The sequence below is a fragment of the Ochlerotatus camptorhynchus genome, unplaced genomic scaffold (genome assembly GCF_037179485.1).
Source record: "Ochlerotatus camptorhynchus isolate MF236.1 unplaced genomic scaffold, CSIRO-AGI_Acam_v1.1 ptg000330l, whole genome shotgun sequence".
Classification (NCBI taxonomy): domain Eukaryota; kingdom Metazoa; phylum Arthropoda; class Insecta; order Diptera; family Culicidae; genus Ochlerotatus; species Ochlerotatus camptorhynchus.
In genome coordinates, this window is record NW_027040818.1 from 2066021 (window position 1) to 2093391 (window position 27371).

Sequence of the window (27371 nt, forward strand, 5' to 3'; positions counted from 1 at the left end):
GAGTTGAATCCGAAATGTCTCGTAAAATGACGTACCTTAAAAAAGCATTAGCGGAAGTGGTGCTTAAACTAACACATGGCGTTATTCATCAAAATATGTATCAACTGTAGCTCCAGTTAGGCCTTTCGGAAAAATAGTTAAAAGTAAATTCTCAGATTTTTTATATATTAAAATATTTACATAACTAAGTCTCTTATGGCTATATGGGTTACATGAGTTTATATAATGCTGGAAGAGAAACGAACTGCTCTATTTATACGACGAATATTATGAAAACCCCTTAACTGAAAGTTTGTGTATTTTTTATTATTTACCTGGCTAACTGATTGAAATATTAAATGAACAGTGAAAATGAATCAACGGTTCGCAAATCTCCTCTTATAATCGAAAATACATGCTTAGTTGTAAGAGTTGCAGCTTGCATGCAATGCGCACACTCGCTGCAATATCCAACGATGGTTGCCAACGGCGACGGATATCTCAAACGATTGCTGTGTCTGGAATTTATTACGGTACTCGAGGACAACATGAAAGAACCTTCCGGTGGCGTCGGCGGCGAAGACAGTGAAAGTTACTTCCATTTGGCCGTGACGGGCCAACTGGAATCGGCCTATTTTCCAATGGGTCCGGACAGTGGCAGTTTGTTCTGTCGGTACGATGTCGTGGCGGGTTCCGACTGGGAGCTGGTGTCCGGTATGCGTTCCGGTATAACGCAGAGTGCAAAACCGGAGGGCGACTATAGGACGGTGGTGTTCAATATGCCGCTGGAATTTACGATGAAATCGACCAACCCGCACGGCTGGCCGCAGATTGTGTTCAGCATGTATGGGAACAACTTGTGGAATGTTGAGACGAACCGAGGCTACGCAAGGATTCACTGTCCATTGAGCGGGATGAAACGCATCGTACGGGCGCCGCTTTATGTACCGAAGTTTAGCAGCATCTGGTCGGCGGCCATGAGCTGGCTTACGGGAGTCAATCCGGAGATGCGCGATCCGAAGATTTTGGCCGATGGATCCAAACATAAGGGGCTGGCTTCAGAGAGCTACGGTGAACTGGTGGTAGGTTTGCAAGCAATTTCACGAGGATGTAGCAAGATGGCGCTCGACTGGGGGCAATCCTACGACTGAACTTAGTAACTATCTGGATTTTATATCTGTGCTAAGATCGTATGATTATATAAGTAAATTCATTCAAACAGAAACTAAACCGAAATAAATGAGAAGTATCATTTGAATTAAAAGGCACATAGTCTGAAATCGGTCAAAAAGAAAGTATTCTCAGATATGGGTCGGAACAAAGTCCTCTTGGCTCGTGATAGGGTCAGTCTTGTATCGCTTGACGACGATGGGAAGTTCGTCGTGCTTAATCTCCACCTTGGGCTTATTGGCCAGCTTGTAGTAGTCGCTCTTGCCGCCTGTCTTCTCCACCAGCATGATGTTCTTGATTAAAATTTCGTGGGAAACAGATTTGCACATATCGTACACCGTCAGTGCGGCGATCGAGGCCGCGGTAAGGGCTTCCATCTCGACTCCGGTCTTTCCGTCGCATTTTACCTTGGTCAGAATGTTCACCTCGTGCGTGCAAGCATTCAGACTCGCTTCCACTTTGATGGAGGATAGTGGAATATTGTGACACAGGGGAACCAGCTCGGAGGTCTTTTTGGCCGCCACGATTCCCGCCATCTGGGCAATCGAGAGAACGTCACCCTTCTTCAGTTCGTTGCTTTCGATCAGGGAGGAGATCAGCGGACCGACGTAGATGGTGGCTTGCGCCTTGGCTTCCCGCTTGGTCGATTCCTTGTCGTCCACGTCGACCATCGTTGCCTTGCCGGTACGTTCGTCCACATGGCTCAGAGAGGAGAAGTGGCGCACTCCCAGCGGATGATGGGAGCGGCGGGTTGCCGATGAGATGAATGATGATGATGAAGCTAGAAACGAAACAACGAGATTGGTGTGGGGGTATAGTTAATATATTTGCTATTTTCTTCACAAAAAAACGCAGATGTCCCAAGCTTATTAAAGTGTTACGTTTGTAACGTTAGTAGATACCTAGGTGGGATTGGATTCTAGCACAAATCCAACAAGTGCACCAATGCCGTAGAATGTTATGTTAATTTCGCTACTTGACGTCACAGAAAGGTACTTGAATTAATAACTCATTAAAACGGTCACCTTTTCTCGGTCTTCCTATTATTGAATGCAAATGAGTTCGTCACGTGTGTGTGTGTGATTTGTTTTCATATGAGACGATGTAAGCGATTCACATGTACATGCCATTAACCGACTATCGAAACCGACACTTACTTCCCTCCGATATTCACAGAACACATTGCACATATATCCGTAACTAGAGGCATTTAATTTACAGCAATACAAGACAACCACAACCCGATCCAAGTCGATTAAAAACTAATGCATCAACGTTGTCTTTGCTTACCGGTGCTCTACCGACCTTGTTCGTGTCTTCTTTGCTCTACTCTAGGATCGTGTTACCCCCGGCCGTTCACTCTATCCCCCTATCAGTATCATGGGCCGATTCTTCATCTGCGAGAGGTTCAGCATACCTACGGACGAGCAAAACAAAATGCACCACTGGAAAATCACCCACGCACTTGAGCACAAACACATTCAACACTAACCTGCATGCTGTTTCTTCTTTCGTTTCACCGCAGCCGAAATCAAACAACGCAAATCGTCCTCGGAGCATCCGGCTCGTAGGGCATCCCTCAGGGAGACTTCCGTATTGCCAAAGAGGCACACTTTCAAATTACCATCGGCTGTGATGCGCAACCTGTTACAGGTACCGCAGAAGTGCTCCGTCATGGAAGTGATAAAACCAATTTGGCCACGGAAGCCGGGAACGCCATACGCCTTCGATGTATCATTGGGTCCATTCTCCAGCGCTTCGAACTGGGGATAGCGAGTCCGAATGGTGGCCAAAGCCTCGCGAAACGGAACCATCTGACTGGTGTCCCATCGATTTCCGGTAAATGGCATGTACTCTATGAATCGCACGTCTACGTGACGTTCTTCGGTCATCGCGACAAAGTCACACATTTCGTCATCGTTGAATCCTAACGCACTCACGCACAAACACACAGCAAAAACAACGACACAAAAACACTAGAGGTCATCATATGTTTGTCCTTTCGGCTTTTTTTTCGAGGTGGGTGGGAGTTTGGGTGATGATAATACGTACCTTTCATTAAAACGCAATTCACTTTCGGCTTGTAGCCCAGCTGGATGGCGAGATCGATTCCAGCGATGACTCGGTCCCATCCCTTACGGCGGGAGATCTGTTCGTACTTGGCCGCCTTCAGAGTGTCCAAACTGATGTTCAACGCATCGAGGCCGGCCCGCTGGAGGCCAACTAGCTGCCGGGTCAACATGAGGCCGTTCGTTGTGATGCCAACACTTTCCAACAGAGGAATGCGCTTCAATCGTTCGACGATTTCGGTTAGATCTTTTCGCACCGTGGGTTCACCACCGGTCAGTCGGATTTTCCGTACGCCTTCTTCGACGAAGAGACTGGCCAGTCGGAGCACCTCGTCCTTTGAGAGTAGGTTGTCCTTGTGCGTTAGCTGTACCCCTTCTGCGGGCATACAGTACTTGCAGCGTAGATTGCACCTTTCCGTGAGCGATATTCGCAGATAACTGTGAAATCGGCCAAACTTGTCGGTCAGGGGTGAGCTAGATGTGTTGGAGGTATCTTCGGGCTTGCTGTTGTTAGTCGTACCGCTGCTCGATGAGATCTGAAAATGGAGAAAACACAACACAACATACATGCAGTGGCTGTATAGAGATATGGTAGGATGTGGTTATCTGTTTGAGTAAGTTGCTCGGCGCGGGTCGTGTTTCATTTTTTTTTGCGTTTACCCGATACAGGGACGGTTGAAAGAGTCGGAATATCTATCTATGCACCTACTAGAGATCCATGTTACTTCCCATAAAAGCATGACAATGGGTCTGTTATGCGTTTATGGGTAGTATATGTAGGTAATAATAAAGCTTTGCCATTAAACAGGTAGTTATCACTGCGGTGTGCATAATTAATAGTTGGTCTACCTAATGAATGACTTTTTCAGAAGTTTTCCATTACACTCACTTCCTTTTTGACGCGATATTTTTCTTGTCGTCCGTAATTTCCGGATATCTTCTTTCACATATCCAATAGAAAATATTCAATAGAATTTCACATAACTTGGGAATTGCACCCCAAAATTACATGAATCTTATGTGTCAAATGAAATTTAAGTGATTTATCATTGTGATCACATGAATGTTATGTTAAATTCAGATAGATATCATTGGTTTTGTTAATGGAAAAATTTATGTCCATTCCCAATGGAAACTACATGAAAACTTTTTTTCCGTGCAGGTTAGAAATACTCAGAGGGAGAGATGGGCGGAGACCGAGGCGGAGACAATAAAATAAATTTCGACAGCATGGATAAATTATCTTGCAACCCTTGCTAGAAGCTAGCATTTCAAATGACTTTTATTTTTGATTCGATTTGCGTGCAAAATAATAATTGATTGCATCGCAATATTTTGCACATTTCTTGGTGCCATTAATTAACCAACTAAGATCAATTGATTAATAGAGTTACAATATTGTTTTTGATTCCAAAAACCTAGTTGAATTTGAGAAGCACACGAAACATAAAGGTGATTGAATTTCTGTTCAATTACTCTCAAATTTAATCTAGTAAGGATAAGAAATCCTCGGAAAATTCTAATGGGAATGTTCGATTGGCTCAGATTTTGACATATGGCTCAAAACATTATCTCCGTCCATCCTAATACAATTGTTATGGTTATTTTGCTTAACGACGTGTTCCGGGTATCATCCAAACCACTTTGGTATAGTCCTATCACCAACAAACCGACATGAATGACCACAGCACAAAAAAACAAAATTTCTAGCCAAATCACACTACTGACATCTTGCTCCGTGTTCGCGGGAAACATTTAGCTAAGCCATGAACCCGCATGATAAAGTTAGGAATTGGTCCTTGTCTGATTTATTCTGGACAAATTATTTTTATCTAGTTAAAAAAATCCTATGGTTTTGACCGGGGCGGGAGTTGACAATCGAGCTTCTCACTCTTCTTAATGTTTTCGAAGAATGCCCTTTGGAGAGTTGAGCGTGGTTTTTGACGGAGTTGACCAATGATGCCAGGAATGTAGAATTTTTTGACGTAGGACTACATCTTTGATTTCTATATGGGGGTACACTTTGTAAAAACCGAAAATGGAACATGTAACAAATTAAGAAAGATTTCGAACGTTAATAACTGAGCTGCCCCAGGTTCAATTTCAATCATTTTATCACCAATCGATCAGAAATATGGCTACGCATCGATAGCAATGCTTTCAAATGTTGAATTTTAACAAGGAACTATTGAAAAACTGGTAAATGTCCAGCATTGTCTAAAAGCGTCGAATTACTTAACAAATCCACCAATTACCTACATGCATATGCTGCTTCCCCAGCACAGTCGTCAGAGAGTAGTAAGTAGACGAAACAAGTCGAAATGGCATTCGCCTCCGATCCTCGGGCGCGTGCGAATAGGGAGGATGGAATTGCGTAATATTGTGCACGCTCATCGCCATACTCAGAACCACACGCTCCCAACGACCACACCACTGAGTGGTGGTGTTCGGTCGTTGAAATTAGTAGCAGCAATAGCAGAGCTTTCGGCGTGTGATGTTGAAAATTGTTCTCCAGTCACAACAACGAGCGAGCTGCAGAGCCCACATAAGCAACCATCAAAGGAGGAAGAAGCTGCACCGCTATGCTATGGATCGAAATCAGTAGCTCTTCGTGAGTCGCTGCGGGTCGGTCATCTATGCCAAGCGTGTCACCCTCGCTCCAAACGACATACAGCTCGACAGCCTCATCCGTATTGAACACCCAGCTCAGCATTACTAACCATCACTACAAAACGGTCCTTTTCAGGACCACCATAAATTTGTTAAGAGTATTATTTGGACATTTGTCAAGGTCATCAGTTCCCGCAAACAGCTAGCTATCAAGGCTCAACCTGGTCAATATAGAAGGTGTGCAATTGTAGGCCCGAATGTATTGGTGAGATTAATCATCGTCCGACCATTTTCCAGAACACGCTGGTAGGAAGTGTTAAAAATCCATACAGAATTGGAGGGAAGTGGGAATAATTCGCTTTTCGCATATTCAGTCCCCAGAAAGCCAATTAAATCAAACTTGTGAAAAAATTAGCTCTCACGAGTTCAATCTCTCGAAGTCCCTCTTTTTTTACATATTCTGCACAAACGATACTTCCGCCCCGCCCCATTCATATAATTCGGAAGGAAATCCTGTGAGGGGTGAATTAAATACACTTTAATACCAAAATGCACAAAACTTAAAAAATCACAAATAACAAGAAATTCAAAATACACCTTTTAAAGTCGGGTAGATGAATCGAAAATACTCAAGTTGACAGTCCCTTGGATTCTCTTCATCAACTTTCTCTTTGAAATACATACTACAAATTTGATACGCTTACAAATAAAAAACGGAAAGAGTTAAGATAATTGATTATTGATCAATTAAAAGAACTAAATGTTCACATTTGTTCCGTCCACTAGCGGTCCTACGTCAAGCTTCCGTTCGTGCCCCTAGGCACAGACCCTTCTACTTTTTAAATTTTAATTTGGATTTTATTCGGAGTTGCTATCACCGACAAACCGACATAAAACTTAACCTTAACTCTTGATCGAAAATCTATAACGGTGGATTCAAATATGCAGCGATTCCATGTGTCGAAAACATAGAAATTTGTTATCTAGATAAAAAATAATTCGCCTGGAATAGATTAGACACGAACCAACTCATACATTTTGTATGCGTGTTCGTGACTAGGATACACATTTTTCGCAAACACGGCGGCAGATGTCAGTTTTGTGCTTTGATCAGAAATTTGATGGTACTTTGTATGGTCATTCATGTCGGTTTGTTGGTGTTTCTATCGCAGTTTAGCAACTTGTACATCATTTTTGCTCAACACAATAAAAACAACCATAAACAAACGACAATATCCATCGCTTAAAACACGCAGTGCACTCAATTTTTCAACTTTCCTTTCGCAAATATAAACAATTAACAACGCCATTGACGTCAACATTGATTCCGGCATCACTGCCAGCCAGACTGATGCGATCCCTCTGTCCTTTTTATTCCACGATTGCTACTGTCAAATCGAACAAATCAGAAACAGGCTCGGATTTTACAGGAAATTAGCTCGAAATTGCTACCCGATTGTCAAGTCCCGTCCAAGGGTTTTGACAGTTCGGATCACTGCACATTTAAATCGACCGTTTACGATTTTCGGGCATAAGTCAGAATTAAGTGTCATGTCGGTTTGTCGGTGGTTCTATTATTTGGGTTATCGTTCATATATGGTTATTTTTTATTAGGGCATCTCTCCCTCTGAGTATTTCTAGAACAGGTATACCATAGAGGTAACTCTAAGACTAGAAGGTACCGAAGAAACGTGCTCAACTTTTTGGCTCAGCTATGGTACTCTCTTCGGTCCCAAGCTAATCGATGCACCCCTTGAAACATAGGAAAATCCACGAACCCCTCATTTTAGCTGTTAAACTTTCATAGCGAATCAAAACAAACATAGTGTAGTACTAGAATTTCGACTAGAATGATGTACGTTAATCGATTTGCTTGGGACCAATAGGCTAGTCAAGTAGTGAGCCAATTTAAAATCGTTAGTTTCCACCGGTTGGGTATACCTTGATATAACGTAGCTGTCACAGCGTCAATATCTCCCTAATAACAATTAAATCAATTTAATATTACCAATAAATGGGGGATTATCTCATCTGTCCGATGCAAGGGGTAATCAACTCTGCACACTGTGCCGAAACACACCACGGTACACTGCTCGGCACGCTAAGGCACAAACTGACAAGAATGACACAGAACATATTATAAAACGACATCACTGTTTTTTACAGACGATTTTCCAATAGTTGCTAAGGTTTCGCACTTTGTTAACAGTCGCTGATCTTCGCTTCAGGATGAATTGATTAAATCCATCGGACTAGACGATCGTATCCCGGATTAGAAGTCAAGCCTATAGGACTTTACTCGAAACTCTCCTGCAGCCAGTACTTCGTCTAATTCCCTGCAAGAGTTGTTAAAGTGTGGTGATAAATAGTAGCGCCGAGATCATACAGCAATAACTAGATCACCCTCAGGGTGATACATAGCGTCATACAAATCTTCCTCCTCGGATTTGCGATCTTCATAATCAGGATTCGCTCAACAATATTATGATACCCTACTGTGCAGTCTTCGACATATTAGATAGGCTTTCTTTAAAAATTGTTTTATACAATAACAGGTATACCTCAATATAAAGTTACTGTTACTTTTAACTTCCATCGTGGATATCTCACAAATAACAATTCAATTATTCAAATTGGCATGAACAAACGATGGAGGATTGTCTCATATCTACGGTGGTGTTATTGCATTGCTTGATTTAATGATTGTTAGCTAGAAATCAGCGATTTAAGTCAAATGTGACAATACATCTCAACAACCTAAACCTGATCTTTAACCCCTTTGAACTTTCCCCTTGGCATACAACAGAATCACACTAGACACCTCGAGGAAATCGATAAACTTTTTTTTTCAAAATCCTCGCTAATCTTCATGTAGCCGTCCTCCGCTTGCAGCCGATTGAACAGTTCCACCTCCACCTCGCAGTTGTTATCGTTGTTGTACTGTTTCATAGTCAACGCCACGGATGAAGAACCACATCCAGCTTTCCGGAATCCATCCGACGGAGTATAGCTAAGGAACCGGCATGCACCAGGACTACAATCGGTCTTCTTGGAACAGATTTGGTTTGGTTAGCTTATTCTGGTGAAATTTCCGTGCTGCAGCAGTGATTTATTTTTGTCACGCTTCGTTTTATTGCAAAATCACAAAAATCACAAAAGCCATTAAATCTTCAGGGTTGCCAAACTCATGGGATATTTGATTGACACGCTTCGGCACAGCGTTTCGCATAGCTTTCGGCACAGCGAAAACTGTTGATCCGCACAGATTGAGGTGAGCAGAGTTAATTCTTCCTTGGTCCGATGGCTTGTTTGAATGATCGTTTGCGAGAAATCGGCGATGGAAGTTCAAAAGTGACAGTTACGTTATATCGAGGTATACATGTATTCAGATTTCTGTGCCCATCATAAATGAGGACATAATCGAAAAAATCGCGTAGAAGGTGGCGGTAGTGTTTAAACGTCAAACGCAAGGGAATTGACTATGCGCGCCACAGGTGGTGGTACCATAGAGGTAACTCTAAGACCACTGGGTCCCGAAGAAAATCATTATTATTTTTGGCTCACTCAGTACCAGAACAACGGTCCCAAGCAGTCCCAAGCTATTTCACTCACCCCTGCATGTTCTGCATGAATCCACACACCCCTGATGTTATCTGTCAAACTTTCATAGCGAATCAAAACAAACATAGTGTAGTAATAGAACTTCAACTAGAATAGGGTACGTTAATCGTTTGCTTGGGACCAATAGGCTACTAAAGTGGTGAGCCAATTTAAAATCGTTAGTTTCGTATTGATTGTTGGTGGTACTACCACAAACGAAGTGACAGACGGAGCGGCTCGAAAACTTTGGTGACTAATCTGCTATTTCAATTTTTCAGTGTACCACATGACAACACCACTACTACTGGATTGTACCACATGGCAACACTACTACTGGATTATCCTAGCATTTTCACCAAATGTATTCGAATGTTTTGGTTCTATCTCTTTCAATCTACTCCTGAAATGCATAAAAAAAATGACAAAATGATACACTCTTTGCACACTGTCAAAGAATCATTGTACACAAAATCAACTTTGTTCAAATCAAAACAAAAAAACTAGCCCATCTGGTGGATGATGGCACAAGCTTCCAAGAAAATTCTATTACAGTGAACCACATTATTTTAATGGATTTTTCCCCAGTTAGTCGTCTGTCACTTCGTTTGTGGTACTACCAACTACGATACTTTTAAATTGACCGTTAAATGCGTTTTCGATGACCAACTTGCGACTGTTATGTCTATTTGCACAGTTGAAGAGGACATTACTACCCATAAACGCCATAACACGCCCATTATAATAGAAAATCAAGCAAAGCTGTGACTGTTATGCTTTTATGGAGAGATTAGTTCGCTATATTGTCCATTTACTATCCATGTACCTGCAATCAGAATATGCGATTTTCCCATTATATCAATTATTTATTTTTAACAGTCCAGTCTGCCAATCTCTGAAAACGGCCAATGAGATCATCCCATATTTGAGTTCAGTTTACTCAAAATCGCAAAAAGTGCAGGAACTCAGTGATGAGTAAATTTTACGCAGTCTAGGAGTAGTACCCAACCAACATTTCGAGTCAACAGCTGAATAAGCATTTTTTTAGCTGAAGAAGCTTGTTTTCGCCTGAATAAGCTCTTATTCAACATTCAATGTTTGTTGGGTACCAATTGACCACTTTGTCAAGCAGTTTTGACGTGACTTTCTACCAGCGATTTCACAAATGTTGGCGACTTTTCTCGTGGTTCTAGAAGAAAAAATCTCAAAATAATGTTTAATTTCAAAGTTCGAATGAAGTGGTTAATAGACTGAGAAAATCCAATCATTACTTTTTTCATATTCGAGATTTTTTCCTAGAAAAACAAGAGGCAAATTTACTCATCGCTGAGTTCCTGCACTTTTAGCGATTTATGAGTAAACTGATCTCATTGGCCGTGTAGGGAACATGCATTAAACAAATAATCACCCCCTTTCGTCACGTTTTTCCTACTTCGTATGCATTGCTTATCACAAATTAGTTATCCCATTCCTTCCGTAATGTACTTAAAAGATCGCCCCATATATGTTTTGTTATTTCAACAAGTTCCCGAAAATTACCCTTATGGAACATCCGGATTAGATACACAAGATTGCTGTACTAGATTCACAAGCTGACCTCGTTAAGGGAAGTATATACACAATCCACGCACTTATACCATAGAGGTAACTATAAGACCAGAAGGTCCCGAAGAAACGTGCTCAACTTTTTGGCTCAGCTCTGGTACTCTCTTCGGTCCCAAGCTAATCGATGCACCCCTCGAAACATAGGAAAATCCACGAACCCCTCATTTTATTTGTCAAACTGTCATAGCAAATCAAAACAAACATAGTGTAGTACTGGAATTTATACTAGAATGGGGTATGTTAATAGATTTGCTTGGGACCAATAGGCTAGTCAAGTAGTGAGCCAATTTAAAATCGTTAGTTTCGTATTGATTGTTTATACGTCGATTTATTAAAATTTCGAAATGAATATGATGGCCCAAGCTTTAGTTAATATGATAGAGTGTGTATCTAACTACAAGAATAACTCTTTTTTCAATTAAAAAATGCATTGCAAATTATCGGGAAAGTTCATCAAAATACTATAGTAGAATCCAAATGAAATTAATGCGTTACTAGTGGCTGGAAATAGTACTAGTACACCGATGCAAGTCAGTTTGCTGGATATACTGGATTATGTTGGGAACTCCGTGCTAGCGGATTTACAGACCTAGCATATTGTGTGCCTGGAATATACCCAAAGGGTTGGTCACTCTCACTCTGCACAGTGTGCCAAAAATACACACACCTGGACACTTTCATTGGCACCCATGATTAGAAATTTTCATGATATTTAAAGTTACTGGCAACACTGTACTAAATCGCCTGCTCTGTGCATGTCTCTGCCATGGATTCTTCACAGCCAAGAGCGTAGCCAGGTTTCGAGCTAGGGAGGGGCGAAAAAAAATTACTATGGAAAATTTGGCCGCATGCCATTTCACCGAACGCCATTTTCCCGAAAGCCTTTGAGGGGATCGGTGTCCATACAAAGGCCACCCTCTGGCCGTAGTAGTTTGATCAGTGGTCATTTACCATGTTTGATTCCATAACTTCGTTCATCAGCCAACCGACATTCATTTCCTTGATTCGATCCTCATCGTAACTGACATCGATGAATTCGCCTTCGATGATCACTCGGACCATATTCGGAGGTATAATCTTCACCGGTGTTTGTTTTCCTACCATCGACAGCGCCCCTGATTTTCGCCAAATACATCATACTTCTCTCCATTTGTCCGATCGTTGGACTATCTTACCATGTAGACATATTAAACCCCACCTCCAAGTCGGATTCCGGTTGAAACTCCCACTAGAACGCTGGCGACGCATCTTTACTCAGTCAATCGATGGCTTTCGGAGAAACTCCTCTCGGAAGCGCATCTGGAACAGTTTCCTCTGATGATGCACGCTCGCTTCGTCTACTTACCACCGTCACCTGTGGTTCACCCGAGTCCTCATCATACTCCAATCCAGTAGAAGTTATTGTCCTGTCGGAAATTGGAAGTGCCTCCCCCTGGAGAACGATTCGGTGGCTGCGGCCGTTGCTTATTAGGTTCAGTGTAGTCCTTTTCCGATAGAATTTGGGAGCAACGAACCGAGAGTCATGACAGTTAGGATCTAGGATAGGATTCCAATGCTTTCTTCAAAACAAAACATGTGAACTGTAAAATCAACCGGGTTACCAAACATACCATTAGGGCATCTTTAGCGGCGGTCCAATTGGCTGATTTGGTCTAAAATTTTGGAACAGATCCAGACCGAGTCCTTGCACCAGTGGTCTACATTTTGTTTTAGACTAGTTCTAAAATGTAAATTTTTTAAACCAGTATAATTCTTGATCTATTTTGAACTGAATTTGGATCAAGGCAAGCACTGTGCCAAACCAGTTTGACAGCTGTTCTACTCGAGGTTATGTTTTGTTTTCTTTCGGTACTGGGATTTTTTCTGCAAAACAAACCGATGTTTTCCTAGATTTTCTCCGAAACGAAGGCGGTTCCATCAAAGTGGTCATATCTAGCGATAAACAATTGACTACTGTTGACAATGGTGGAGTTCCAGCTCTATCGCACTACCGATGCTTCTGTTGCTATCGGCACCGTCATCGTCGCAAATGCAACAGCATCGCAAGGGAAGGATCAGGTAGGGAATATCCGGATTTTCTGATGGAAATTTCAACGGACACTTCTGTTCTGCAGGATTTGTTCTGTTGTTTTACCCTTCTTTTTGTGGCCCCATTTGACGCTATTTAATTCTTTTGGATTCGGTCCACCGGTTCTGGAGATTGCAAACCCATCATGCGACACATCAAATCACATGAGAATTCAAAAAATAAAATCAATGGTAATGAAATAAAGTACCCCGGATCACCTTGGCCACTTCAGGGCATATTCCGGGAACCTCCAGGGAAGTGGCCAGTTTCTGACATAGTCCACATCACCCATCACGCGACATATCAAATCACAGGTGAATTCAAAAACAAAATCAATGATAGTCAAAAATAGTGCCCAGGACCATGTTGGCTCCTTCCGGGTATGTTCCGGGTTCCTCCAGGGGAATGGCCAGTGTCTGATTTGACCCAAAACCCATCATACGACACAGCAAATCATACTTGATTTCAAAAACAAGATCAATGGAAGTCAAATATAGTGCCAATACCACTTCACCCACTTTTGGGCATTTTTCAGGAACCCCCAGGGAAGTGGCCAGTTTCTGACTTGGCCCAAAACACAACATACGGCATCATGCGAGAAAAATTTCGCAATATTTTTATTTATATATTTGTAAGAAGGGTCAGATCTCACCATAGGTTTTTTGTTAAAGCTACATATCTTACCCGGAAACGGCCATCAGAGGGCAATTTCGCGGTAAAAATGGTTGACCACGAAATCAGGGAGTGAGTTTCTTTTTACTCGGGTTTTGACGTTTGAAATAGAACGGCCAAAACTAGACCAACCGGTGCGTACGCACGCAGTTTGATCTATTTTAGCTTGATCTATTTCATTTTAGCTGTTTCAAATGTTACATAAATTTGGATCTAGATCAGACCACCGCTAAAGAAGCCCTTATACAAACAAAATAATCAGTCTGATGACCGTCTTGGCACTGTCGGCACAGCTGTGTACACTCAAAGATAAATTAAATCAAAAAAGCTTAAAAAGTATGCAGTTTCCCGCTTCACCTTATTGAGTCCGAGCCATGATTACTTCGACAGTAGTCATGCATGATTAAAATCGAAATAATCTTTCCAGTATTAAATTTTATTCTTTTTCAATACTGATATATGTATAATCAAAAAAGATTAAAATTCAATCAAAAATTATTAAAATAGAATCAAAAATGATTGAAATTTATTCAAAAAAAGATAATCTACAATCTAATCATAATCAACCATGATTAAACTGGGATTAATATCAGAAGCATATTTTTTAGATAGAGAGGTGTAGAGAGGATTAATTTTTAATCATTCGATATGATTAAGCTGAGTTTAATGTCAAATTGATTAAATTTCAAGCAAAATGGGAATAGTTCAATTTATCAGTGTAGATCAGCAGCAAAGCAAGAATTGAGGGGAATGGGCTTGTGCTGCAAATTTTCCGTCCCGGGGAGCAGCCACATGAAATTAATCTCAAATTTCCAAAAGGAAAAAAAACTTTTAGACGTATATTCAACAAATTCTGCGCAAATTTATTGCTCCCCGAGTTCGGAACCCGAAAAGTGGAAATTTGTCCGAGAATTTGACCTCGTTGCATTCCAGGATAATGCAACGATTCTGCTTGCGTTTACGTAGTCTAAAAATCAACTATTTTCCTGATTGCAAGCAATTATATCATTGAAGCCACTTACCATTTCGTAGAAGACCACTTTCCCTATGATTTGATAAGCTTTTTGATTAACAAAACGTACAGAAAAAGGCGAATTTTCAATTTCAAAAGTGAAAATTCTGATGCGAGTCGCAGTTGACAGCTGTTATTTGACGGGTGGCCGATGGCTGGTTGGATTTCACTATTGGTAGGAGCAACGATCGTGATGCTCTTACCATCAGGGTTGTGCTCTCAAGAATGAAGCTTTCTACCTACACCGACAGCATCGCCTACCTTGTTTCATCATTCGTTAAAGCACCATTCAAGTGAGAGCATTGTTGTTGCTAATCTTTAATCAATAAAGTGTTTAATTGGCTACAGTATTGCTGATTGCATCTGAAACTGGACTGTCCCAAAAATGCAAAAAGTGTGATAAAAGTACACGTTTCCGTCAAATCGTTTTGATGTCTTCTGAGCACTTATTGCTTGCATCATAAGGAATAAGTGCACCGAAGACACCAAGACGATTAGACGTAAACTTGCAGTTTTATCACACTTTTTAATAGGTGAAAACGCGCTTATTGGTCCAATTTGGTGTGAAACGCGCAATAGTTCCTCGCATATTTATTTCCACTGTTTATATATTACGGCCAGGGGTTTAAACGGTTGACGTTTTATACTACACTCGCTTCATTGTCGTGAAGTAATACAAACATAAATAGTTAAAGTCAATTATTTAGAAAAACAATTCAATAATAATTGAAGGGTTAATGCTACAATTATATTGAGAATTGGCCTGAATTTTGGTTAAGTATAATCTTGGATACATACTAAAAATGCTTTTGGAATTATTCTTAGAATTTCAATAGAACTGTAGGCAGAATTCGATTACTTGGAACTTTTTTCGGAATGGAGCAGTTCAAAATGACATTTCTACCACTCGAACTTGGCAGTGGAACAATATTTTGAAATGATTCTTGTTCTGTAGAACTTCAAGAATTTTTCGGAAAATCGCTGAAGGTGGTCTTAAAACTGCTCGACCATATGATTCACTCACTTGGAGCTCTCTTCTAAATTTTCTTGGAACTATCCTCAGAATTCTTTTCCCTTAGTTCCTCCTCAAAATCACAGCGACTCACAAAGAGCTACTGATTCCGATCAATAGCGGTGCGGCTTCTTCCTCCTTCTATAAATTCTCATGTGGGCTGTAGCTCGCTGCTTGCAGGCAGCCTTGCGTTGTGTACTAGAGAACACCATCACTCAACACGCGGTGATTGAATAAACACCGTTTGGTAAGATCAGATGGAATTCAACTTTGAAATCTGTGTTAGGGAAATCGTTTTTTGCAGGCAAACGGTGATAGTTTTTATTATCAAGGCAACAGTTACACATTCGTGCAATTTTCAATAGTGACATTTTGTGAAATGATAAAGTCTTAAATTCAACAGATGCGTAGAAATATTTCTAATCGATTGGTGAAAAAATTATTGAAATTGGTCCAGGGGTAGCTGAGTTATTAACGTTCTAAATCTTTCATAATTTTGTTACATGTTCCATTTTCGGTTTTCACAAAGTGTACCCCCATATAGAAATCATAGACGTAGTCCTACGTCAAAAAACGTTATAAGGTATACATTGAATAGGCCTAGCATATATAAATACCTCCTTTCTCGAAGTTCTAGAACAACAAATCTCATAACATTGCTGAGAGGTAAAGTTCGAGTCTGAGTGGTGAGAAACGTCATCTTAAGATGAAAGGGTACGTATTTAAGTGAAAATGTGGTCATTGCATTCTACTTGCCTACCGGAACACAGTGAACACAATGCATTGACAGAATCTCGGTTTTAAACGAAAAAACTACGTTTGAATTTAAACAAAAAATGACGTCCTCTTTTTCTTTAAACTGCTTGAATGATGTAATCCATTGTATGCGAAAGAACGGTCATCAATCAAAAGAAGGAGTAATATTCAACTATTCGTTATGCCGAACGTACTAGACCCATCTCGTGTCCATGCTTGACATCTATAGATGCTAATGATTTCTACAATCTTGTTACCCGCACTGTTTCTCGGTTCGGTTTGGGACAATATTTACAAACAAATATCGGCCACGACTTGGCTAAAACCAGTCAGTTGCCACGCCAGTCAAAGCAAAAACACTTAAAAAAGTAGCCGGTGCGAAGTTGGTATATACATTTATGTCTATGTGTAGGAACCATAAATACCAAGGCAATGTTGGGATCCAGATTGATCCGGATACCGGTATGCGTACCACAGCACGCATACATAAGTTAGGCTATTAAATTTTGATTTATTTTTTTCCACCCGGTGACTCTTTCCGACAATATTATCGATTACTTTTCCAAAGGGACGTATCTGCTTTTGTCAACAAAGATTCAAACGACAATTTGTCGAAACTCGTTCAACTTTCACGCAAACTAAGGTTTGATGCATATATTATGTCACGCTCTAAGGGGGGAGGGGGGTCTAAGATTTTGTGACAAGCAATGCATTAGGTATAGGAAAAACGTCACGATATGGGGGGAGGGGGTAATTTTTTGCTCGATTTAGCGTGACATAATTAATGCATGGGCCCTAACAGCACCATCATTGCCGATGGTGGTGTTAGTTTGCGTGGGAGTGCTAAGAGTCTCGACAAATTGACGTTTGAATCTTTGTTTACATAAGCAGATACGTTCTTTTGAAAAAGACATAGTAATCGATTAATAATGTTGTACAAATACCTACGTGCTTCTTTCTACACATGCGCATATATGGCACGGATTCAAAACATAAATATTGGATAAGTGTGATACGCAAGTCATCTTGCACGTAGACTTTTAGTTTATAGCAACGGAGTTGAAATTTGAAGATTATTTGTATAAAACTGGGTATGAAATTAAAGTTCCTTTCCTAGTGACTTCTGTAAGATATATTTAATTTATTTTAGTAAGTAATAAAATAACATTTTCTAGGCCAAGAATATATGTATTGAGAGTACCGTCTATTTGACCCATCCCAAAGTATGAGTGAGAGGAGTTTTTATTGGTACCGACTTGCAACTTGGTACGAATGCCATCAGGGAACGATGTGTCTCATCAATTATGCCACCACAAGAGCGACCACCGTTCAGACCCGCTAAGATGTGAGCATGTAGTGGAGAATTGTTTTCCAAAGTGTCAATTATGGCCTGATTCGGTGCCAACTCGGGGTCTGCTAGCTTCCACCGCTTAGCAGTGGCATTTTTCTTCTGTTTAGCAAACTGCTAATTGACTGAGGAAACATCAAATGCGCTTGTCGGAAATAGGCAGGTAAATAAAGTGACTAATTCACTGTGTACCTGCCGCAGTATTTCGCGAATGCGACGATCATCACCCCAACACATGTTTCAAAGGTGTACACGAAGTCGACTTATTTTTGACAACACTTTTGTGGGTTCGTTTGCTTGTTAATCATTTCTGTTATCAAAGTGGGTTTACTGATCTTTTTCGGATGATTCGAATTGTTTGTTGGAATAGACTGTTGATGTTAGTGTGATGATGACCTACGCTAAAACTGCAATCATTTTATCATCCTTAAAAGAAGAGTATACCCGAGCAAAGCTGGATATCAAATTGAAATCAAAATTGGCTATTATCTTGTAACTTATTTTGAATAACCTACTTGATCCCATTTTGGTTGACTTGACGGTTGACATAACAAAAGTGAGAGCAACATTTTACACTGTTGAAAACAAATCCTGCTGTCAATGAAATCATTGCGATTATTAATATTTAACTGAATACGGGCCATGCTTTTCACGCTGAAAAAATACTTCTCTAGTTAAAAAAATAATACCATAAACGAACGATAAACCAAATGCCCGAACGGCGTGTTCGCAAAATAACCATAACAAATTTATTAGCGTTGAGTACAAATCTCACCCGGACATGTCACGAATAACCTAAAAATGTGTTAAACAAAACAAATTAACAAGAATCGTTAGTTCAACCAAAGATGAATATAAATTAAATTTTCAACAAGACCTTAACAGCAAAACTTGAAGAGTTATGTTGCACTAATTAAAAAAAAAACTCTTGGCTGCTTAATGAAAGAGTATTATGATATCAGATAGGTATATGAAGCGACAATTGAAATCAACATGAGTTTTCATTATGATAGGAACTGCAAACTTCAATATCGATTTGCTTTCATTTTGTTAGCCGACTTTACTCGGGTATCGCATGCGATAATGGGTAGTATAGAAGAGATTAGACAACAGCGAGACTTCTTTTTTTTACATAATCACCAAAATAGGTGTACTCACTCAGTGGCTATAAAATTACTCGAAAAACAAATTTTCGATCTAAGGTCTGGAGGGTCAGGTGTCATATATCATTTAACTCAGCTCGATGAGATTGCAAACTGTCTCTGTGTTTGTTACTCACTTTCAGGGTTACTTCCACTCACTTGCTATAAAAAGATGTTTTTCGGAATTGTGCAATCAGTAGATGTAATAATGGTATGTTGTACTTTTAAGTAACAGGAAGAGGGTGTAAAGTATGTGTATGACTCATAAAACTTGTCAATTTCGCTTTCAGAGCGTCACAATCGGCGATCTTATGATTCGTGAGCGTTCACTCTGAGTGAGCGCTCACGAGTCGTAAAATCGCTGATTGTGACGCACTGGAAGCAATATTGACAGATTTTATGTGTCAAACATATACTTCATGACCTCTTCTTGTAACTTACAAGTACTAATGGGCATTATACGATTTCATAATTTCATAATTCCCAAAAACATCTTTTTATAGCAAGTGAGTGGAAGCAACCCTGCTCACTTTTCACATCTTTAAGTGCAACCATGCTTGGCGTACACAGTTTTGGTCACGAACTGCTCATTTGCAAATAAATTTGCACACAGTTGACGGAACATAGTTCTTTTTGAAGCAGTAGATAGAATAGAGTGTAAGCTTATTGTAGATATGTAAAAAAAGTAGATTTTAATGCTAGTAGTAAACTGTATTTGTTTTTGCGTTGTAAAAATGAGGTGAGAAATGCTCACTACACATCTCGGAATTTAAGTGTTAAATTGATTAGTGTTGATTCAAATGTTAAGCTTTACCTAATCTTCGCTTTTCTATAGTAAACTATGAGATTAGGCTTCAATTACTTTAAAGAAAAATAAATTTCAAAATCTGAGTGAAAAGTTATTACTAAATGAGCAGTTGGTGTGTACAACTGTGCATGCCAAGCATGAGTGCAACCAACCGACTCCATTTTGTTCGTATGACTCTTAAAGAACCCTATTGTATGTTATCCTGATCGGACATTTTGGTACCTTAGTCCTAAGTGTTTTCCTGGTTCTACGTCCTTTGATGAGACCTGCTTCACGATGTTAAGACAATTTACTCCGTTTGTGGGTGCTTGTCCTGTAATCCACAACTTGAACCGAATGATCTAATGCGACGCAGAGGTAGTCTTTGCATTAGATTGTTACGAAGCGGTCGAGGTGGAACATTCGGATCGATTCGCTCCTGGATGGCTTCACGAACTATAATGGATCATATCATTCGATCAGTTTATAATTACGTTTCCTACCACTCGAACTTTAACGTGGAACAATATTTTGATATTTTTTCTTCTACAACCTCGAGAAAATAGGGTCTTATTTGTAATATGCTTGAAAAATCTGGAATTTATTGTTTTATTTCCGTAAAATCGCTGGTAGAAGGTCGTCTTAAAACTGCTCGACAATATGATTAATTCTTCTGTCCCTTCTAATCCGGAGAGGTTCAAGGTTTATCCAAATATAATAAACTAACAATATGGTTCACTCTTCTATTATCCCTAAGCGACAATTTTTCCCGACACTAGCGCCACTAGTGTCACGAAACGTGATTAGTACACTGTAAATTGAGCGCTTAGCAGTTGACAGCTCAATATCAACAAGGCTATCGAAAAAAACTCACAGTTGAGTAAAATTTTACTCAGAATTGTGAAAAATTACCTGTATTACAATTTTAATCAAACTGGAGGTTATGGCAAAACTGAATATAGGGGAAATGGCTCTAATGTTGGCCTATGGATCTAAGATTGGGCCCATCGCTAAAAAATTGCTATTTATCAATTTTAACTAGATGAACGCGTTATTGGGACGGTACCAATGGATATTTTTGGTCGCTACTGAATTTATGCATGGGCCCAAATTAGGAGCATTTAGGCCGACATTACATCCATTTCCCCTAATATGTAATAAAAAAAAAAACAACATTAGTCTAAAATGAATAATATTTAACCGTAGATGTTTGTTATAAGTTCAGAGCTGGCAAAATGCTCACTACAGAAGCGTTAAAAGCCTAGCAAAAGTGAATCCTACTCCATTTAGAGTTGTTTCCATCGACCGTGTACCGCCAACATCTGTCGATTTCTCTGTTAGCTCATCATCTAAACTATCTGGATCGTTTTAAATATATTTTTGAAAACCACAATGGGTCGATCGTTTTCCACAGTTTCTGGATATTCCAGCTCATAAGAAGGCCCTTCCAGTATTTCTTTCTTCCGCATTAATGCTACGAACAGGTAAACAAGTTTCTAAAAATGGTAAATTTCAACTGAACCATGGTTCGGTTTACTATATTTTAGGGAAGTTGAGGCACTTAGCGAGCAGTCTCATTTATTGTTTGCACTCAACTTTATCGTTTTTGTTTTGACGTATGATGGAGGAATCTAGTAACTAGATCAACATGTGAAAATGATCTTTCTGCCAAATGTAAACAATGACTTTAAACTTTGATTTCTCGTGAATATCGACTGATTCTGGCAAACCGACACCAGTATCTGTGAGAAAGTTTGCTCTATCACATGATATTTAGAATGACTAGGTACAGAGGGTTTTCGGTACAGTCGAAAGAAGCTTCTAGGCGAAGTTGGGAAAGAAATTCCGGAAGAAATAGAGCTCTATGGGTTGTCGAAAACGATCAGGTCGAAATTAATTTCTGGTGGAAATCGGAAGAATATTCTAGGGAAAGTAATTGTAATTGTTCAGTGCATAGGCTGTGCCTTCCGCTAAGAAGGCTTATCTAGGGACCAACCCCCTAGTCTATACACCTACTGTCCTTCCCGTTGCACTCGTCAGCTCGTGCGATACTCTAGACACACATGGGTGGTCGTATCCGGGTCCTCCCCTGGGTAGGCTCGTGTCCGTCCAGGTTCTGGTACATTAACTTATCTATATGCATGGTAATTATACTTTTTAAACTCACCCTTTGATTATAATGTCGAAAATGCTGAAACTAAATAAAGGTTAGCGATCCATATAAGGTGTGTGCTGCGACGGAGTAGTAGAGGTTCTGATGTGAAGTATAGGTAATTCTAAAATAGGTAAATCAATTAATCATTAGTTGCTAACAGTTACTAATAAATGGGTACGATAAATCACTCATCAATGAGTATTGCCACTCCCAGCTGCAGTTGGGATCTTATCAAGCAAGCACACACCTTTTACGATTCTTATCCTACTTACGATTTCCTGCACACACGGCTTTTCCTAGATACAAGCTTCGTCCAGTATACATTGGCTGTCTCCAACCGGCATGATCCTTTCTGTCTGCTTCCTCTTGCCGGTGCAAGCTTAAATCTTCTTTTCTTGTTCGAAGTTTCTTGTTACTTTTCTCCTAATGAACTTCTGGTCGTGTTCCCATTTGTCCTCAGGCAGTTAATATTAGTACATGATAGGAAGAAAGAAAGAAATAGAACAAGTTAAGTGTGAGCCGCATGCATTGGTTACTTATTTGGGTCATGGTGTTGTCTTCCCTATTTATTTGCCTCTATTCTCATATCGCAACGTTTAACTCACCCCCTTTTCTCACACTATTATGGTCGGAAAAGAGAACCCACATTTAGAAATCTATCGCGAGCTGCGATGCAGAAGATAATAATAGCAAACTAATCTGGAACTGGACTACCCATAATCGCATATCAGTCCCATCTTTGCTTGATTTCCTATCCATATGGGACTGATATGCGATTATGGGCAGTGGACTAGAGTATTAAATACAAAACGCAAATTCAAAATAAAACTTGACAAGACATCGTCAATCCCCTTATTCTTGGGCAGGGTCTGACGATGTGAATCTGATTTTGATCAGTGAACGGGCCCCATATGGTACATTTTCTCACTATGAACCTGTCATTTCCAGCCTATCTGAACTATTTAATAAATGGAAACCATAACATGGGTTACGCTTCCCCTAAGCGGGCCCTCCGCATCCTATCTCTGTCTTATCTCAAATGCCAATGGTTTGAATGTATCAATATATACATTGGAAATGACGTTCAATCAAATAAACCCATACCCCACTCACTTGGCCAGGCTTCAGAATCGTCCAGTGGGCAGTGCGCTCTACACTCCAAGTTCCATTTCTTTCAAATTCACCCCAAATTTGATATTTTACCCCTTTGAGTGTTGATTAATCACAATGAAACATTGTGACAGAGCACGGACTTGAGGTTACTAGAGTATTAAATAATCTAGGTCCTATTTAGGATTATATCTGAAAAATCCAAATCTGGCCAACGCCCACCAAGAATATTCTAAGGAAAGTTATCACAATATTCCGGTGAAAGATTACTGGTGGGGGGAGAAGGAAGAACCTTTCAAGCGAAGTTTTCTGGCTTTCGAGGAAAGACGAAATAATTTTCCGGGAGGAATCGGAAAATAATCTACGGGGTAAAGTGGACGAAAATTCCAGGGGAGAATTAAATAAACTTCAGAAAGTTAAAAAATGAACATTCTGATGGTGCATTTTGGACATATAGAAGATAAAAGTATTTCCCGATTCCCAGGAACTACCGAGATGAGCAATCAGCTGTTTTTCTATTTCTGGCTAGCTAAAGACGGCGAGGAAATGGAAACACTAGTCGAAACAGTATCAAGCATAATACATTTTGAAAGATGAATAATTTTTTGAGCTTTTGACCAAGGCTCAACATTTTTTACAGAGGATTAATGTCCCTAATATTGGCCTAATTGTCGCTAATATTGAGCCCATAGATAAATTTCGAAGGAAAGCATTTTTTGCCAATGTGCAACTAGCAACCAAAAATATTATTTTTTATTGTCCAGATGATGCATTGTTCTAATAAAAAATAAAGAACTGGAGATTTTTATCGATGACTACTATCTAACTCAATGTTAATCTTAATTCAAATTTTCCACAATTATAATTACCTATCTTTGAATTTTTAAAACTGCGCAGAATTCTGGACTTTTATGGTACATACTCCTGTTACTTCTATTCATTTATTCTTCACAATATTGATCAGATACTTGCTGAACAACAAATTTCAATCGTTGGTATGACCACTTAAATAAAAAGTGAATTGATTTTAATTGAAAAATGCACTGATAACAATGGTTACATTTTCATTGATAAACTTTCCGCAAAATCAGCTCCACAGAGCTATAAAAACGCGCGAAATCCGAGCCAAACGCAAATTCCACGCCAGCTGTAACTTCCATAATAGTCCAACAGAAAAAATAACATTTTGTTACGGTTCGCTAATTTCATTATAGTAAATTTACGTCAACGCAACGCAAACGGATCTAATGTGGTTGTCCCTCAATGTGGTACAGAGAGAGGTGAAGCAGATCGTGAAATATTGTTGTATTAGTAAACCAAAAAATCAACGTAAACGCAAGTTTTGACGTCACTAATTGCTTGTATCGTATACCTCGGTAATCCAGCTCATTGGGTGGCCCTTACTAGTGATTACCTGAGTACTGCGAACTCAGCCGATTTTATTTTTCAAGTGAGCTAGAAAACATCTTGAAAATCTTCCGAAGTTTCAAATTGTTTTGCTGAAACAGCTCACGAAATTGTATATACATGCTGTCAAATGAACTCTTGGCTCCTCCTCCTCTGCTCCAGAAATAACGTATACATGGTGATGGGAGTGCACCTGCCCACAAAGCTCACAAGACTCGTATAAAGTTTGATTACATTTTTCTTTCAGCAATCATGTTTTCGCATTATTAAAATCAAATAAAACCACTTTTTCGAGCATCACGCTCGATGATTTACATTATCCGCCTACTAAGGTTGATGTTTCGACAGTTTCATAATTATAATTCTTAATTTGTTTTCAGTAGGTGGCAACACCTTTACTTGTGGTTCAAACAGTAACTACTTACGTGACTTCTGAGCTCTTTTGAATATTTGGCTCCCGTTTGACAGTTTGACTCGGCTCCCAGATGACAAGCATTTTGAGTTAGTTGGTGATTACTGGAATTTGCTAAAGAGGCTGAATTGGTTAAAGAGACAACATCTCATCCATTTGGTAGGTTGCCTGGTCAATTGGAATGACTTTTCCCATGACTTTAAAGCTGGGTTTAGACCAAGGGGGGAGGTGGCTGTCAAATACGAACAATCGTCGCCTACCTCGCATAACTGGTTCCAAACGTAAACAAGCCATAAGAAACCTGCAGGGTTTGTTTACGTTTGGAACCAATTTCATACAAGAATAATCAGTAGGCTGATTTGACAGCACGTCCCCCCAGGTTTAGACAGGGCAAGTCAATTGATCAAGTCAGTTGAATTCAACTGACTTGAACGCGAATTGAACGTGTAAACCATGCCATTCAACTGACTTGATCAACTCACTTGAATTGAAAAAAGTTTAACCAGGCTTAACTTTTCAAACCAATTGAATACAACTGAGTCTGAGTTGATCATTTTTTGAATTGCCTAGTCTAAACCCAGCTTAACAGATAGCAAAATTATTGTTCCAATTTGGACTTGTGGCCTCTTTTTGAATTCAGATAGAAAGAGAAATGCTTTGTATAAAATTTAGAAGTGAATTAAAGCCTTTACATCGTCCGCGTATTGAGAATTATACCTGCGGCGTGTCAAAATCATCGGCGGCGTGTCAAAATCATCGGCGACGGCGAGGTGTGAAAAAGTTCCGGCGGTGGCGGCCCACAAGTCTAATCTTCCTATCTAATGTCATACAGCAATCCCTCAAATTATGCGGTGGGTGATACAATCCACCCACCGCTGTTGCTCGACTGTCCTTCAACCAATTACGCTGATTTTGTGTAGGGGAAATGCTATGTGATTAGTGCCAAGCATAAACTAGTTAACTACAGAAAATCAGCTCAATTGGTAGATGCACACAGCCGATAAACAGCAGTGGGTGGACGGTGGTCCACCGCATGAATGCAGGGATTACTGTACGTCACATGATTAGATAAACATTGCCGTATGAGTTATGACCGACCCCAACTTGTTTAATTTTGTCAACCCGAACTCGGCTCATTTTTTATAGTTGAAATACGTGCTTGCACCAAAAGGGCTGTCCATATACACAGTGGACATGTTTTGAGCGTTTTGTTTCCAGTTTTATTTGAAAGTTTATATAAAAAATACTGTTCTATGAACATGTTAAAAATTACCAAAAGTGTCATGGGATAGATACACGTAGAACGCATGCCGAGAGACTCAGTCGTTATTCAAGCATATTTGCTGCCCTGTCCTACAAAGTTGGGAATTTGCAATTTATTGCCCCCATAAAGAATATAGATTTTATTTGAATACGAAATAAAAAGAAACGTTACGAGTTCAACATACCTGGCGCTTGTTATCAGACGATTCGCCCGACGTCATCGATGACTGACTCCTGCTGTTGCCAATGCCATTCGCACTGATAGCAGCCGACTTCCAGCCGGTGGGATTTCCTCCGACACCAGCACGCAAAAGCAGTTCTCCACACTCCGCCCAATGGTTGCACTTCCGAACGGCACCGAGTGTAGTTTGCGTTATTCGTAACATTTTGTCACGCTGATATTAAATATTTTGGTCGATTTTTCGCGATGAGATTTCACCAAAACAATAATAATTTTACTTTCTATAGCCCGGCACGACGAAACGACAAAAACATGTTTTGATATCGACGGCTGCGCTCTGCGATGATGATGATGATTGCGACGCAATTTTGAGCTACGGTGCTCTTTTGGTGAGTGGCACCTGTTGCGAAAAAAAGCATGAAAAGACGAGTGAGAGAGAAACGTCAAATGCGCGCTGAGATACTGCGAGAGCGAGAGTTTCAGTGCCAACATTTCAAAGAGGCGTAATTGCTTTTGTAAACAATGGCAGCCGTCGATTTCTCGCAAATAAAAGCCCACCTTTCCAAATTATCAATGCTAGCTGGTACAGGAAACATTTATCTACCTGCTGATGTCATTCATTTTTATGAGTGAGCTTTCATTCGCGGGATATCGACGACTAACACCATTGTTTACAAATGCAATTACGCCCCTTTTAAATGTTGGCACTGAAATGTGTTTTGGGCATTGTAAACTGAACGTACCTATCTGGCACGCTCACTTGAAAGTCCCCATTAATGAGTAACATTACACATATTTTGAAAAAAAAAAAGTGGCTAAACTAATGAATGAGTTAATTTTTACCCATTTAATGAGTAACTGTTACCTTTTATTGCTATTTAATGGTTTAATCGTTACTTATTATTGGCTAACAGATACAGTCATGGGGTGTTTACATCTGTGCGGATTTGCTAGCGCTAGTGAACTAGCTACTAGCACGAATTTCAGTTGCTCCTGAAATCTCATGCTGGTAGACG

The 27371-nt window shown here is 40.0% G+C and overlaps 2 protein-coding genes across 3 annotated transcripts; one reads left to right on the forward strand and one right to left on the reverse strand.

The window, feature by feature from the left end:
- Positions 1-251: 251 nt before the first annotated feature.
- B9d1 lies at positions 252-1259 on the forward strand. Its single transcript, XM_065230575.1, has one exon. It carries the CDS (start codon positions 339-341, stop codon positions 1128-1130), a length of 792 nt encoding a protein of 263 aa, XP_065086647.1. The 5' UTR covers positions 252-338; the 3' UTR covers positions 1131-1259.
- On the reverse strand, positions 1126-26600 carry Mocs1 (Molybdenum cofactor synthesis 1). Of its 2 annotated transcripts, XM_065230510.1 has the most exons (4): positions 26360-26600; positions 3202-3754; positions 2642-3076; positions 2446-2566 (listed from the first exon to the last, which is right to left on the reverse strand). In XM_065230510.1, exons 1-4 carry the CDS (start codon positions 26558-26560, stop codon positions 2511-2513), a joined length of 1245 nt encoding a protein of 414 aa, XP_065086582.1. In that variant the 5' UTR covers positions 26561-26600; the 3' UTR covers positions 2446-2510. The 2 variants fall into 2 exon arrangements, with proteins under 2 accessions (XP_065086581.1, XP_065086582.1); XM_065230509.1 differs by lacking the exons at positions 2446-2566; positions 2642-3076 and adding an exon at positions 1126-1930 and having other exon boundaries at positions 26360-26595.
- Positions 26601-27371: the final 771 nt, after the last annotated feature.

Coding starts and splice junctions, on each gene's coding strand:
- B9d1 (XM_065230575.1), top strand. CDS start 339: ATGAACAGTGAAAATGAATCAACGGTTCGCAAATCTCCTCTTATAATC.
- Mocs1 (XM_065230509.1), bottom strand. CDS start 26,560: ATGTTACGAATAACGCAAACTACACTCGGTGCCGTTCGGAAGTGCAAC. Junction 3,755..26,359: donor CGTCTGATAACAAGCGCCAG/GTATGTTGAACT, acceptor CTCCATTTTCAG/ATCTCATCGAGCAGCGGTAC. Junction 1,931..3,201: donor GAATTGCGTTTTAATGAAAG/GTACGTATTATC, acceptor TTTCGTTTCTAG/CTTCATCATCATCATTCATC.